Source organism: Mirounga angustirostris, unplaced genomic scaffold (assembly GCF_029215605.1).
Source record: "Mirounga angustirostris isolate CCGP_5_RB_7025 unplaced genomic scaffold, mMirAng1.0.hap1 SCAF_4, whole genome shotgun sequence".
In the NCBI taxonomy this organism is placed as follows: domain Eukaryota; kingdom Metazoa; phylum Chordata; class Mammalia; order Carnivora; family Phocidae; genus Mirounga; species Mirounga angustirostris.
The window spans coordinates 169,306,850-169,320,563 of record NW_026991712.1 but is presented as its reverse complement, the minus strand read 5'-3'; the positions used below and the strand labels follow the sequence as shown (position 1 = coordinate 169,320,563).

General features: G+C 37.7%; 1 protein-coding gene and 1 pseudogene across 9 annotated transcripts in view; both read right to left on the bottom strand.

The window, feature by feature from the left end:
- Positions 1–13,714, bottom strand: part of EYA3 (EYA transcriptional coactivator and phosphatase 3) — a 108,823-nt gene that overhangs the window by 55,443 nt on the left and 39,666 nt on the right. For 5 of the 9 annotated variants that reach the window (XM_045898314.3, XM_045898317.3, XM_064589677.1 and 2 more), the window contains 2 exons: positions 6,262–6,305; positions 1,579–1,658 (listed from right to left, as the gene is read on the bottom strand). In XM_045898314.3, coding sequence (XP_045754270.1) covers positions 1,579–1,658; positions 6,262–6,305 — 124 coding nt within the window. Of the gene's footprint in view, positions 1–1,578; positions 1,659–6,261; positions 6,306–7,061; positions 7,091–12,794; positions 13,002–13,714 lie in introns of all 9 variants that reach the window. The other 4 variants (XM_064589680.1, XM_064589679.1, XM_064589678.1 and 1 more) reach the window with 3 other exon arrangements.
- On the bottom strand, positions 2,736–2,838 carry LOC123860762 (U2 spliceosomal RNA; annotated as a pseudogene).

The following is a 13,714-nucleotide window of genomic DNA, read 5'->3' as shown; positions in this document are numbered from 1 at the left end:
TATGTGAATGCACGAAAAGGGAAGATGGAGAGTATTAAATTAGGACTGGGGTTTAGCAAGGAGAGTACAAGAGGCAAAGTTATCGAAGGTACTTGTAAGGGAACAATTATAATAAACAGCCACAGGAATCCATGCGGAGTAAGAAGGGACATAAAGGCAGACAGATATGATGACAGGTATTGGATAGGTCATCTACATGGATTTTGAAATCACCAAGAAGAATAAGAGTTTGGATGGAGAAGAAAACCAAGAAGACCTAGTCTTTAAAGAGCAAAATGACTAGGAGTTCAGAAAGGTAGAGGAGGCATAAATATAGACTTCAAAGGAACTGGAGTTTTTGGAGAGAAAAAGAGAAAGAGAAATGATTTGGAAGGAGCAAGAAGACTCAACTTATTTCCAGGCCCTGGAATATATAAGAAACATGTCTTTTTCTTGCGGATGAGTGGGACATTAAAAAAATCAGAGAGACTTTTCACTGATTAGAACAGTTTCCCACAGTCTGGACAGTTTCTCATATGCATCAGAATCACCAGCTATCTTCTTGAAAATATAGATTCCCATCCATATCAGATCTGATATGAATGATAATCTCTGAAAATGAGACCAGAATTCTACATTACAAACAAGCACTCCAGATGATTCTTAAGTACACTAAGAGCTGGAGAACCACTAGAATAGTACCTTTGAGGAAATAATATACATAGCTCAAAATACACTATTTCCTTCCTTCCTTCTTTCATTCCTTCCTTCCTCTGTCCTTCCTTTTTTTTTTTAAGACATCATTTTCTAATACATGGAAGTACGTCAAGTTAAGCATAACCACTTTAAGAGCAGAAAAATCCCCTAAACAAGTGTCTTTTTAAAAAGTGTCTTATACAAATTTATTCTTTTAAAGTATGTGGTAAAATATGAAGAAGCACCGATATTTAATTTCAGGGATGACTATCTGTCCTATGGAGGCAACCTGGGGGCGTATGTTGGGTATGCTAGAGAAAACTTACATCTCTGCAAAAAAAACAAACCCAGAACACTCTACAAATTTTTGTCCATTATATGAAAGTATCTTTTCTATAGGAGAAAGCAAGTTGGTGAGTGGAAGATGTATCTTATTGGGCTGGATCCCCCCCAGGGCCCAGTATCAATTTTGGGCTCTTAAGGGGATTACTTTTCTTTTTTGGCACAGATGGATAGGTAGAGTCATTTGGTTATTAGAAGATGGAGAAACATCAGTGTCTCTGGAGGAGCAGTTAGAGGTTGGCCCACAAACTTTTCTGATTTTGAGTAAGGCAGTAATACCTTTAGAACATCCAACTTTGGAACAAAACAAAAATAAAATCACCAAGTGTGACTCCTCAGGTAAATGGATTCCATGTGATTTTCTTCCTCAACTGGTATGTCAAATAAAGCTTATATGAGAGCATAAGGATGAAAACACACACATACACACACACACACGGACAGGAAAGGCTTCTGGATACATGGGACAAACAAGTCAACCAGTGAAAACCAATTATAAAAGAACAGCATCACCCATTTATAGGAATACCTCTTTCATCATGCATAGAATATAGTACTTACTTTCCTCTGACATGGTAAGGTTTGAAGCAAGGCTTGAAGTTTCAGGTTTCTGATCACTGACTTCAGGGCTGCTCACTTGACTTGAGAGAACCAAAATGAATACATTAGCCTCTCATGGACTTGCTGTGTTGCTAAAAGTGATTACGTCAAACCCATTTCTCTCCCTAGGCTATACAAGTAAGAGGCAAAGTAAGTCTTCTCCATGGTATCATTATTCTAAAACAAGAAAAACCAAACCAAACTGCGCCGTCACTTTGTTTCCAAAGTTCCACAGGAAAGTGGGGAGAGTCCTGATTTCAGAGAGTGGTTCTCATAACTACTTGAGAAGTTTTTTTCAAATTACACATGATTGCTTCCAAGAAGGGGGTTCTGAACCTTAAAATTGTTCATTCTACTGTATTTCTCTTTTCTTCCAATTAAAAAAATTTTTTTTTAATTTGTTATCATATCCCCTGAGCAATATCTTTTTTTAAGTTATAAGGAGAACTCAGAGAAATTACAAAAGGTAAATCACATAAACTGGGAGAACAAATCATTATGTTAGACACTTTAATGATGGCAAAATTCTCACTGGAATTCTGGAATGCAGATTTTACTAACTTTCATCCCTCACAATGTCCTCCCTCTTCCTTCTACCTTACTTCCTACTCTCCAGTTATTCTCTCAATTACCAGGATAGCATAGTGGTTAAGGGTACAGATTCTTGAGCCAGATTGCCTGCATTCATATTCCACTCTGCCAAAACCAGCTTAATGACTTTGGGCTGAACTTCTTTGTACCCCAGTTTCAACTGTCAAAGAGGGACAATAACATAGCCTAACACATAGGGTTGTTATACGGATTAATGAGTTAATACATGAAAAGTACTTAGAGACGAGAACAGAGTAAATGCAATATAACCACAGCCACTATTATTATATTACAACTTCACCCTAGCCCAGGCATCCTTCCCACATTCATTTTCCTTAGAAAGAAATCTGCTTTGCTATTCTATACTCTAGGGAAAAGTGAACACTGTACCAGAGGCTCCATATATCTCCAAAGATAAGACTAATAAAAGGTAAGAGTAGTTTCTACACAGTAAAATTTTTAAAAGAAATGTTATTTATATAAAAAATACACAGCATAAAAATTCTTAAAGCTCTCATCTCTTTTCTGAATGGACCTCTAACATTCAAGTATAATATCAAGATTTTCCCCCGATATATTCTGAATTTTCAGATACTACACTTGATCTTAGCCAAAAGGCCGAGAAGCGATTATTCTGAATTTTCAAACAATTTTTCCTCAGATGTAATTAACTTTTTTTAAAGTTTATTTATTTATTTATTTTAGTAATCTCTACACCCAGCAGGGGCTTGAACTCACAACCCTGAGATCAAGAGTTGCATGCTCTTCTGACTGAGCCAGCCAGGTGGCCTGGTAATTATCTTTTATTTATTTATTTTTCTTAAGTAGGCTCCATGCCCAATGTGGGGCTTGAACTCATGAACCTGAGATCAAGAGTCACATGCTCTACCAACTGAGCCAGCCAGGCACATCTGTAATTATTATTATTTTTTTTTTAGATTTTATTTATTTATTTATTTGAGAGAGACACACACACAGCATGAGAGGGGAGAGGGTCAGAGGGAGAAGCAGGCTCCCTGCTGAGCCGGGAGCCCGATGTGGGACCTGATCCCAGGACTCTGGGATCATGATCCGAGCTGAAGGCAGTTGCTTAACCAACTGAGCCACCCAGACGTCCCTCTGCAATTAATTTTTAAAGCTAAGTCCCCAGATGAAGTTCATCTATTTACTCAAATGCCTGTATTTTTGGAATAGCATTTAATGTACCCACCAAGATGTGACTATGGGAATTGAAGAGTAAGGGGAAGAAATCATACTGAGTAGTTATATCAATGTTTCCCAAACTGGCCTATTATTATAATTACCTGAATAACTGGTAAAAATACAGACTTCTGGTGATGTCTACTTAAATATGATTCACAGGAGAAGGGTATAAAACTAGACAAGAACTTCACAATCCTGACTACAATGACTGTTTTGTCTTCTATGTATACCTGGATAAGTCTGGGATTCACTGTTATACCCACTGATGGAAGACTATTTCTAGAGCCTGTAACTTAGAAGGTATATTTGTATAATCTGGTATACAACGGTATAAAATCCTATGGTCCTGGAATCTTATAGCAAAATCTCCTACATATTCAACTGAGTGTCTAGAGATTCAATAGAAACAACAGTGCTAATGGGGTGCCTGGGTGCCTCAGTTAGTTGAATGTCCGACTCTTGATTTCAGCTCAGGTTATGATATCAGGGTCCTGAGATTGAGCCCTGTGTCGGGCTCTGCACTTAGTGGGGAGTCTGCTGGAGATTCTCTCTCTCCCTCGTCCTTTGCCTTACCCCGTGCTTGTACGCTCTCTCTCAAATAAATAAATACATCTTAAAAAAAAAAAAAAAGAACAGTGCCAATACAGCAAACTGACTAGCACTTTGTTAAACATTTAAAATTATTTTATCTAGGAAAACTATGTATTGTCTCAAAATTTAATTATTTCAAGTAATATAAACATAAATTTTGCTTAACAGTGTATATATTGGTGAAAAAAAAAATACGTTCCAAAAAGCAGAAACACCCAAACTCCAAAAAGTGAGCATCATGAATACTTGATTCTCATTCAGTAGAACTCTTGTCAATAATCAATACAATCAACCAATGCATGAATAAACAAAATTAGGTATGGACATACAATGGAATATTATTCAGCCTTAAAAAGGAAGGAAATTCTGATACCTGCTAGGACACAGATGAACCCTGAAGACACTGCACTAAACAGAACAAACCAGTCACAGAAAGATAAATACTGTATGATTTCACTAATATAAGGTACTTAGAGTAGTCAAAATCAGAGACAGAAAGTAGTATGGTGGCTGCCAGGAGCTAGGAAAACAGGGAAACAGAAAGTTATTATTTAGTGAATACAGATTTTCCGTTTGGGAAGATGAAAAAAGTTCTGGAGACGGATGGTGGTGATGGTTGCATAACAGTGTGAGTGAAATAATGTCATGAATTATACACCTAAAAATGAATGAAATGGTGAATTTTATGTAATGTATATTTTATCATAATAAAGAAACTGAAGGAGAGAGAAGGGATAACTGCAGGAAAAGATGAAGGTGGTAGGTTCCATAATGTAACTGGAAGGGTCAGCCTTACATATAAGCAGAGGAATTAACTTCATTGTAGAGAAGCAGATAAATGGGTGGATTTGGTGACAGGCAAATGAGGTAGTTCCTATCTAATTGTTTCTAATTTCTCTTTGAATTGGGGAGCAAGATCCCCAGCTGAGTGAATGGGAACAGAGTGGAGGGGAGGTGAGATGAAAGGAAGGGGAGGAACCAGGAGGCAAGGAGGAAGGGAGGGAGGGAGGAGAGGAGGAAAGGAGGCAAAGAAAGTTAATTTTAGAGACTAGGGAATAAAACACAGCAGGAAGGGTGGCTGGACCACCAAGAGTGTTTAAGTGCCTATTTGAGATGTAATTATAAATGAAAACAGATGAGCACAGTTTTGTGTTTTTCTCTCACAAAGTTCAGGTGATTGGAAATAAGCATGGAATAAGTGGATAGTTGGTTTAACCAGGGTTGTGGTTTTGCTAAAGAAGCATGACACAGTGGAAAAGAAGTTAAAAGGAGAAGTCCCGGGCGCCTGGGTGGCTCAGATGGTTAAGCGTCTGCCTTCGGCTCAGGTCATGATCCCAGGGTCCTGGGATCGAGTCCCACATCGGGCTCCCGGCTCAGCGGGGAGCCTGCTTCTCCCTCTGACCCTCTCCCCTCTCATGCTGTTTCTCTCTCGCTCGCTCTCTAAAAAATAAATAAAATCTTTAAAAAAAAAAAAAAAGGAGAAGTCCCTCACAAAATGTTTGTAATGGACTGATTAAATTAATAGATCTTATAATTTAAACAGCATAAGAAAGATACCAAAGTCTTTTTTTCTTTTTTTTGCGTGGGAAGGGTCAATGGTTAAGAGTGAAAATATGATAGCTCATTTAATGGAACGTGCACGGAAGGTAACATATGGCTAGTGTGGGAGTAGATACATGAGCTGGAATGCAGTGTGTGGTACTAAAATAGTAAGATTCTGGAAATTAAGATGTTAGAGGTGATGCAGATACTGCTTCACAGACAAACAACAGGAAGTAAGAACTGTGGAAAACAAAACCATGGCGTTGTGGAAGCAAGAGTATGAGGTACAAAGAAGCTGCCTCTTGTCTAAAGGGAGTGGAGCTAATGATTAAGGCATCCCATATCCATTTGGTAATTAACACCAAATCCCTTGGATTTCCCTTATTTCTGCTTATTCTTCCCATCCTGTATATGGTACATCTGACTGAAGAATATTTACTGTCATGTCTCTTCCATATATCACAGGACCTGACAGATAACATGAGTTCAGGACATATTATTGAATAAATAATGAATGAATAAGAAAAAATCAGCGCTTCATTTGTTTCAAGGACAAACTATTGGAAGGAAATTTTCATCTTAAACCAAGTAATTTCAAAACATAAAGACTGAGATGCTAAAATTAAAAAAGTGAGTAGTCAACCCAAAACCCATATACTAATCAGCATATGAAAAAAAAAGTAAGTAGATATTAAAAAGAAATTCAATTTTACATACCTTAAAGTTTGCTCTCCTGATTCCTGCATCTTGGCTTTTTTCACCTGCAAAAATAAATATACAAAGGCATCAATATAGTGATTTGCTTTTGAAATCATCTAGCTATTCAAATGGCAGGCCAATATTAATTAATAAATTACAGGGTGACTGTTTCACTTTGTTTTGCTTAGATTTATTTAATTAACCTTTGTTATATTTTAGAGTTAGAGATGGACTTGTTTTTCACATGAGCTCTTTTCTTTTTAATGAAAAAAGTGTTTTTCAGATTCAAGGTAAAATGTTTACCAGATTTTTACTTAAGATAAAATGTTTATCAGAGGGGTGCCTCGGTGGCTCAGTTGGCTAAGTGTATGCCTTTGGCTCGGGTCATGATCCTAGGGTGCGGCGATCAAGCCACCCTGGGCTCCCTGCTCAGTAGGAAGCCTGCTTGTGCTCGTGAGCGTGCACACTTGCTCTCTCTGTCAAATAAATAAATAAAAATGTTTTAAAAAATGTTTATCAGAATCAAGTATCCAAACTTGGATACAAACTAATTGATTTTAATTTTTAACAGACACATAATTATATTATCCAACAGTAAGCACAGCAATCTCAATATCATCTACTCATTTATTAATTTATTAAACAGGAATGTCTTTATACCTAAATTATTTACATGCCAAAAATAAAGATAAATTCTTATCAGGTTATGAGTAATTTTTAAAAAAGATTTTACTTATTTATTTTGAAAGAGAGAGGGAAGGGGGAGACGGGGGTGGGGCAGAGGGAGAGGGAGAGAAAAAGTCAAGGGGAGTGCTTACCTCGATCCCATGACCCATGAGCTCATGACCTGAGCCAAAACCAAGAGTCAGACACTTAACCAACTGAGCCACCCAAGAGCCCCAGGTTATGAACAATTTAAAAAACATTCTGCATGCTATCGTTTTATTCCAGATTTTCATCTTTTCTAATTCCTTCTGAGGTGAAAGCATTTCCACTGAAACAGTTTAAGAATCCACAAACAGAAGATCAACATTTAACATTACTAGTGGATTTCTCTGCTTTCCTATTACAAAGAAGCTGATTTTAGAGCTCTCTGATTAGAATAACAGTCATAGTAGAAACATGCTTATTAGTATGCTTAGCCATACAAAATTATGGATCCTTAAAAGTATTTCAAGCTAACAAAAGGCAGAAACACTGTTAAATAATTTTAAACAAAATATCAGGTGGGAATATAGCTATTTAATATGAATAAATTTAACATCTCTGACATTGTTTGCCTTGATTCGGGTAATTACGTCCCCCTGTAAATCAGGAAGCATGTGCTACCTTGGCACCAGAGGCAGGTAAATGAACTCAAAGGATACAGACAGACTTCACAAGTACGGGTTCAAACAAAATAATCCAGAAACTGACAATGTAAAATACTATAGCTACTTTGGAAAACAGTCTAGCAGTTCCTCAGATAAGGTAACTAGTAAGTACAGATGAATACAAGGCCCGTAACATTTCTCATGGACATTTATTCCTCATGAGAAAACATGACAAAATAAATAGAACCACTCTTGGTTTCTTGCTTATGGCATACCAACATACGTTATATTTAACACTACTTTAATTTTCATAGGTACCAATAAAGAGAAAATCAAGAAAAGGGGGTTATTAAAAACAAAGCCCTCAGGGTGTCTGGGTGGCACGGTCAGTTGGGTGTCCGACTCTTGGTTTTGGCTCAGGTCATGAACTCAGGGTCATGGGATCAAGTCCCGCACTGGGCTCCGTGCTCACCTCCCCTCCACTCTGCTCCTCCCGCTCATGCGCACTCTCTCTCTCTCTAAAATAAATAAATAAGGGGTTCCTAGGTGGCTCAGTTGTTAAGCATCTGCCTTCGGCTCAGGTCATGGTCCCAGGGTCCTGGGATCGAGCCCCGCATCGGGCTCCCTGCTCCGCGGGAGGCCTGCTTCTCCCTCTCCCGCTCCCCCTGCTTGTGTTCCCTCTCTCGCTGTGTCTCTCTCTCTCTCAAATAAATAAATAAAATCTTTAAAATAAAATAAAATAAAAAAATAAATCTTAAAAAAGAAACCCTCTAAGAATAACAGGCGTAGCGTAGGGCATATTGTCAATCGCACTGCAATAGCATTGTGTGGTGACAGATGGCAGCTACACTTGTGGTGAGCACAGCACAACACATAGAGTAGCTGAATCACTATGTTCATCTGAAACTAATATGACATGGTGTGTTGACTATACTCGAAAAAAATCTTTTAATCCTCTAAAAATAAAATTAGAAAAGCATATGAAGAAAAACAAAAACAAATAAGAACCTTTGAGGCAGATAAATTCTCACTAAGCATATTAAATTCCAAAGCCATAAAATAAAAAATAGATTTGATTATACAAAAATTCAAAACTTCTCTATGATAAAAGATACCATAAACCAACCAGGAGATCAAGGAATCCTAGGATGATATACGGACTTTGACAAAAGCATTTAACTTATTATAACTGTATGATATAACCCCACTGAAAGGGGCGAGAGATAAAAGAGCTACTTAAGAAAATAATGGACAACATTTTGACTGGAAATTGCAAAGTTAGACATAAGAAAAATTCAACTATCTAGTTTGCCTGCCTGCCATAATTTCACAAATGACAAAATATATGCTTTTGTTATAAAATGTGCTGTCCTTCCCACCTAAAGATGGTAGTATTTACATTAGGTCAGATGATAATGTAATTTTCCAATAGTGGAGATGAATTTATGTTTAGCTCACCCTAAGACTTTCTTTATGATCATGTATTCGTGACCTGGTAACCAAAACAGTCTACAGTTTCCAGTCATGCATACAAAGAAAACTGGAGCACTGAGGAATCTAACTTACCATAATCTTAATTTTATTAGAATCACAGAATAACAAATTTAGCTAATGAATTCCAAAAAAAAAGAAAAGGGCACTGGAGCAAAAATTTTAAATATACCATAGGGCCTTTCTTCTTCTTTTTTTTTTCTTAAAGATTTTATTTATTTATTTGAGAGAGAGAACATGAGTGGGAGGGGGGCAGAGGGAGAAGTAGACTCCCCACTGAGCATGGAAGCCCAACGTGGGGCTCAATCCCAGGATCCCAGGATCATGACCTGAGCTGAAGGCAACCATGTAATTGACTGAGCCACCCAGGCGCCCACACCATAGGGCCTTTCAAATTTTATTTCACTTTTTATATATTACAGTGCCAGCCCAGTACAAAGAACAAGTAATACTAGAAATGGAGAAAATGTACCTAAAATCTTATCTACCAAACAAAAAAGTTTGGGGGAAGAAAATGTGTTATCACAGCTAATTTTTTACCTTTCATGGCCCATTATTTGCCTTGACTTGGGCAATTATTCTCTCCTATAAATCAAGGATAGAAAGCATGCACTGCCTTGGTACTCCAGGCAGTAAACTAACTTAAAAGGATACAAAAGATTTCAATGGATTATAGAAGTATGGGTTGAAACAATACAATCCAGAAACCCATAGAATGTAAAATAATGTAGCTACCTTGGAAAACAGTTTAGTAGTTCCTCAAAAGGTGAAATATAAAGTTACTATATAACCCAGCAATTTGACTCCTAGCTATATAACCAAGAGAAATGAAAACGTATGTCCATGGATGTTCATAACAGCATTATTCAAAATACTCAAAAAGTGAAAACAACCCCAATGCTCATGAATGAACAGATAAATGGATAAATAAAATGATAAAATGACAAATTAATGATGAATGATAAATTAAAAAATCCATATATTATTATTCAGCAATGAAAGGGAATGAAGTACTGATACATTATAATGTAAATGAACCACGAAAAGATTATGCTAAGTGGAGGAAGCCAGTCACAAAGAATCACAAATTGTGTGATTCCATTTACATGAAATGCCCATAAATCAGTAAATTTTTAGACAGAAATTAGATTAGTAGTTGCTTAGGGCTGCAGGGGATGGGGGGGTTTGGGGGGTGACTGCTAATGGGAATGGAGTTTCCTTTTTGGAATGCTGAAAATGTTTTAAAACTGATTCTGGTGATAGTTGAAAAACACTGTGAATATACTAAAAACCACTGAATTGCATACTTTAAAATGAATATGTGAATTATATCTCAAAAATGTTATTTTAAAAAATGACATAATCTTATGGGCATGTTATGACTAAAGATAACACAAAAAGAAGAACCACTGACAAATTCGTGAATGAGGATTCTATTTGTGCCTCTACTAACAAACAAACAAACAAACAAAAAAACATGCTTTAAACATAACAGAGCAAGGGAATACTAGTAACACAGTACATGAATTCAGAATATCCATGTTCTGTGGATCACTCTGTGATTTTTCAGATGATCAATGCTGGCTTTGCACTGATGTCTGAAAGTTTTAGGCTTATGGGATAAAACTGCTGTGAGTCTGGAGGAACAGAACTCATTTGAAATAACTTAGGTCCTTGCTTATACATATGGAAATAAAAAATATTTTTAAAAATTGAGGTATGCTATCCTTTACAGTTTATCCTCCTTCATAGAGAAGACAACATCAGGGGTTGAGTCAAGATGTTCTCTCTTCACCACCTGTTCCCACTCTTTCTTCTCCTTACCCTCTAAGCTCCAAACACAATTTTTTAAATCCTTTTTATTGTTCTCAAAAATGTTTCCCAAGCTTCGCTCTTTTCTATGTTTTATAGCCTAGGGAGTACACTATGGTTATAAGCATTTGCCACCTCTGTTGTCTACAGTATTAGGAATTTCTTTTAAAAATTTAAACACAGGGTGCCTGGGTGGCTCAGTCGGTTAAGCATCTGCCTTCGGCTCAGGTCATGATCCCAGGGTCCTGGGATGGAGCCCCACGTCAGGCTCCCTGCTCAGCGGGGAGTCTGCTTCTCCCTCTCCTCCCTGCTCGTGCTCTTTCTCACTATCTCTGTCTCTCTCTCAAATAAATAAATAAAATCTTTAAAAAATAATAAAATAGGGACGCCTGGGTGGCTCAGTCGGTTAAGCGTCTGCCTTCAGCTCAGGTCGTGATCCCAGGGTCCTGGGATCGAGTCCCGCATTGGGCTCCCTGCTCCGCGGGGAGCCTGCTTCTCCCTCTGCCTCTGCCTCTCTCTTTCTCTAATGAATAAATAAATAAAATCTTTAAAAATAATAATAATAATAAAATAAAAATAAAAATTTAAAATAAAAATTTAAACACAAAAGCCATGCTCATATTTTAAAAAATCCCATTCAGGTATGTATAAAATAGAAAAGATCTTATTCTGACCCATCACCTCCATGAAATAATCAGTAGTAAGTTTGCTGTATATTCTTCTAAAAATTTTTCCTATGTGTATCCTTTAAAAACTTGAATTCGGAAAGCACCCCTGACAGCCATAAAGGAGTTTTTAAAGTGCTCCCAGCTTGCCAGGGACGACAGTCTTGGTTTATACCTCTTATCCCAAAACCAAGTCTGGTTAGTGTTCCCTTTTACTCTTCAAGAGTATTGTCCAGTTTGGACAATAATACAACTGCTTCAGTGTATCTGAAAAAGATGAAGACTGGGCTGCAGGAGGGGGGTGAGGAGGAGACTGAGTAATTTCAAGGTACCTGGTGACCACAGAGTGAATCATTTCTGATTGCAGAATATTAAAGACTGATTGGCAATAAGGGAGAGTGAAAGAGAGAACCCCCAGCTAGGATTTATGTTGCATTGTGAACAATGACCTGAACAAAGCTTAAGATGAAGCAAGTTAAGTAGTAAAGAAACGTGAAAGGGATAATTCAGTAGGAAAGAGACAAGAAGAGATAATAAGAATAACATAACTCCAGGTAATAATGCCCACCAGTAACATCTCTCTATGTATACAGGTAACAGTAGGGTTAAAACTCTTGGTTTTATTTATTATCATCAATTTGGGATAGAACCATTCTTTCTACTCAAATTTTAGATCTCTACTACAGCCTGTGAAGACTTTTCTCCTCAAAGTACAATATTTACTCTTCCTATTCTAATTATTTTTAACAGTTCATAAATATTCCGTGTTTTCTTAGATTCTGTATTTGTTTATTTGGCATCCACTAATCATAGGGACAAACTACGGACCAAAGCTATGTACACCTCCCTTGTGATCTAGAGCCCATACTCTGATGCATCTCCTTTATCCAACTCACACACCAAGTCAATATTTCCCCTGCTCTAATCACCCCACCCAGAGCTAGACACCAGATACCCAGTGAGAGCCGCAATACCCCAAAAGCCCTCGGAATTATTCAAACAAACTAAACTTAAATTGTTTACCTTGCCTTGCCTGTGGAAACCCAATAAAGGCTGTGGCCTCTGCATTCCCCTCGCTCCTTTCTGCCTCCTAACTGACATTGGTGCTTCCCCCATGGCCCTGTGCGGTGTGTCATGCCTTTTCTAAGGACTGTAAGTAACATTAAACTTTTCTTTCAATGGCATTGACCTCCCCATGTTGTCACTCAGTTACCTTTACAAATTAAGACTTAGGCACAAATCAAAGTAAATGATACCCTGTGACAATTACCATTTACAGTCAGCAGAAAATTTGTTTTTAAAATGCTTTAATTTCGGGGTGCCTGGGTGGCTCAGATGGTTAAGCCTCTGCCTTCGGCTCAGGTCATGATCCTAGGGTCCTGGGATCGAGTGCCGCATCGGGCTCCTTGCTCAGTGGAGAGCCTGCTTCTTCCTCTCCCTCTGCACCTCCCCCTGCTCATGGTCTGTATCTCTCGGTCTCAAATGAATAAATAAAAAAAAGTTTAAAAAAAAATTCAATCAAGTGTAAAAATAAATAAATAAAATGCTTTAATTTCTCACCTTCTTAAGTAACAATCCGGTTTTGCACATCATGTTACAGAAATTGAACAGAACAGCAAGGGAATGAAGCAGAGCAGAAAAGATGACTCACCAGCAGATCAGCCTCACAATTCTCATTACATTCAACAAATAAGGAGTAACTAACAACAATACCCATTTCAATAGTGTATCAGCATGTAAGTCTTGAAACTAGACCTCCTGACTAGACCTCTGTCTTGCTACATTAAAAATTCAATGACATAATTTTCTTTGGCACATTTAATGTCGCTAATTCAGCTATTTATTCTCATAGTACATATCCTAGGAACACCGCTGCGATGATTTTTAGTTCTACCATTTCCCTGATTATTGCTGCCCCATCATGGATAAGGGATGACATTTCATATGTTTCAAGGTCATTTTACCAATTGCTTACGTCTTTCTAGTTTTTTTTTTTTTTAAGACTTTATTTATTTATTTGACAGAGAGAGACACAGGGAGAGAGGGAACACAAGTAGGGGGAGTGGGAGAGGGAGAAGCAGGCTTCTTGCCGAGCAGGGAGCCCGATGCAGGGCTCGATCCCAGGATCCTGAGATCATGACCTCAACCGAAGGCAGACGCTTAAGGACTGAGCCACCCAGGTGCCCCTCT